Source organism: Cariama cristata, unplaced genomic scaffold, assembly GCF_000690535.1.
Source record: "Cariama cristata isolate BGI_N322 unplaced genomic scaffold, ASM69053v1 scaffold30169, whole genome shotgun sequence".
NCBI lineage: Eukaryota > Metazoa > Chordata > Aves > Cariamiformes > Cariamidae > Cariama > Cariama cristata.
In genome coordinates, this window is record NW_009637889.1 from 1 (window position 1) to 1,148 (window position 1,148).

Below are 1,148 nucleotides of genomic sequence, written 5' to 3' on the forward strand. Positions count from 1 at the left end.
GGGACACAGTGCAGGTGAGGACTGCAAACCACCGGTTACCCCCTCCCTGCCCGGTATGTGCCCCCCACCTTGGCCAGGCTCTCGTGGGGCAGTCAGGCACGCAGAGGAATGCAGTTCTGCTTGGCTGGAGAGCGGGTGCCCGTCCACACCATGGTGGCACCCACTCCCTGCCACCAGCCCTGGCCACAGCACCATGTTCCTGAGAGCGTCCTGTCCCTCGGTGGCTGTGCCATGCGCCCGGTGCCGTTGCAGGTGAGGAACGGGACGCTGAGCATTGCCGTCGTGGAGCGCGCCAGCGCGGGCACCTACACCTGCCATGCTTCCAGCAAGGAGGGCACCATCACCCACACCACCCGCGTGCTTGTGCAGGGTAAGAGCAGGTGCTCTCCCAGCCCCGGCCATGTGGGCCACCCCGCTGGGTGCTGCCGCAGGCCGTGGAGGGAGCCGCATCACGGGGGCTGGTTTTGGGGCAGACGTGGGTGTGACAGCCTTTGGGAGCAGCTGGGGCTATCCCCTGTCCCCAGCCCTCACCTTCCCCTCTGCTCTGCACTGCAGGGCCACCCGTCATTGTGGTGCCACCCCAGAACGTCACCGTCAACGTCTCCCAAGATGCCTTTCTGGCGTGCCAGGCTGAGGCGTACCCGGGAAATCTCACCTACACCTGGTTCCAGGGCAGCAGCAATGTCTTCCATCTCAGGTACAGTGGGGATGGGGATGGCACCAAGGCGGCCACAGGCTCCTGCTGGCAATGCTGGAGCCGGCAGGGGCTGTTATGCCCCCATGAAGCCTGGATCTGAGCGCGATGGGCTGGCTGGGTGCGTGGCAGGCAGGTTCCCCCATCCCAGGGCAGTGGGGATAGTCCCAGCCATGCCGCTTACCACTGCCCTCCCCTTCCCTTCCCTTCCAGCCGCCTCCAGGCTCGGGTCCGCGTCCTCGTGGACGGGAGTCTCTTGCTCCAGCAAACGACCCCGGATGACACCGGCAAATACACCTGCATCCCCAGCAATGGGCTGTGGAAGCCGCCTTCTGCCTCGGCCTTCGTCACAGTGCTGTGTAAGAGCCGCACAAGCCTGGGCCACGCTGTCACCAGCTCCGCTCATGGAAGGGTGGTGCTGGGCCAGTCCGTGGGGGTCCATGCAGGCCGTGGT

At 65.9% G+C, this 1,148-nt stretch overlaps 1 protein-coding gene across 1 annotated transcript in view; it reads left to right on the forward strand.

The window, feature by feature from the left end:
* Nucleotides 1-252: 252 nt before the first annotated feature.
* IGSF9 (immunoglobulin superfamily, member 9) overlaps nucleotides 253-1,148 on the forward strand; it is a gene marked incomplete at both ends in the record, with an annotated part of 4,790 nt that continues 3,894 nt past the window's right edge. Inside the window, 3 exon segments of the mRNA XM_009708524.1 lie at nucleotides 253-370; nucleotides 556-697; nucleotides 908-1,053. Of these exon segments, the coding sequence (XP_009706826.1) occupies nucleotides 253-370; nucleotides 556-697; nucleotides 908-1,053 (406 nt within the window).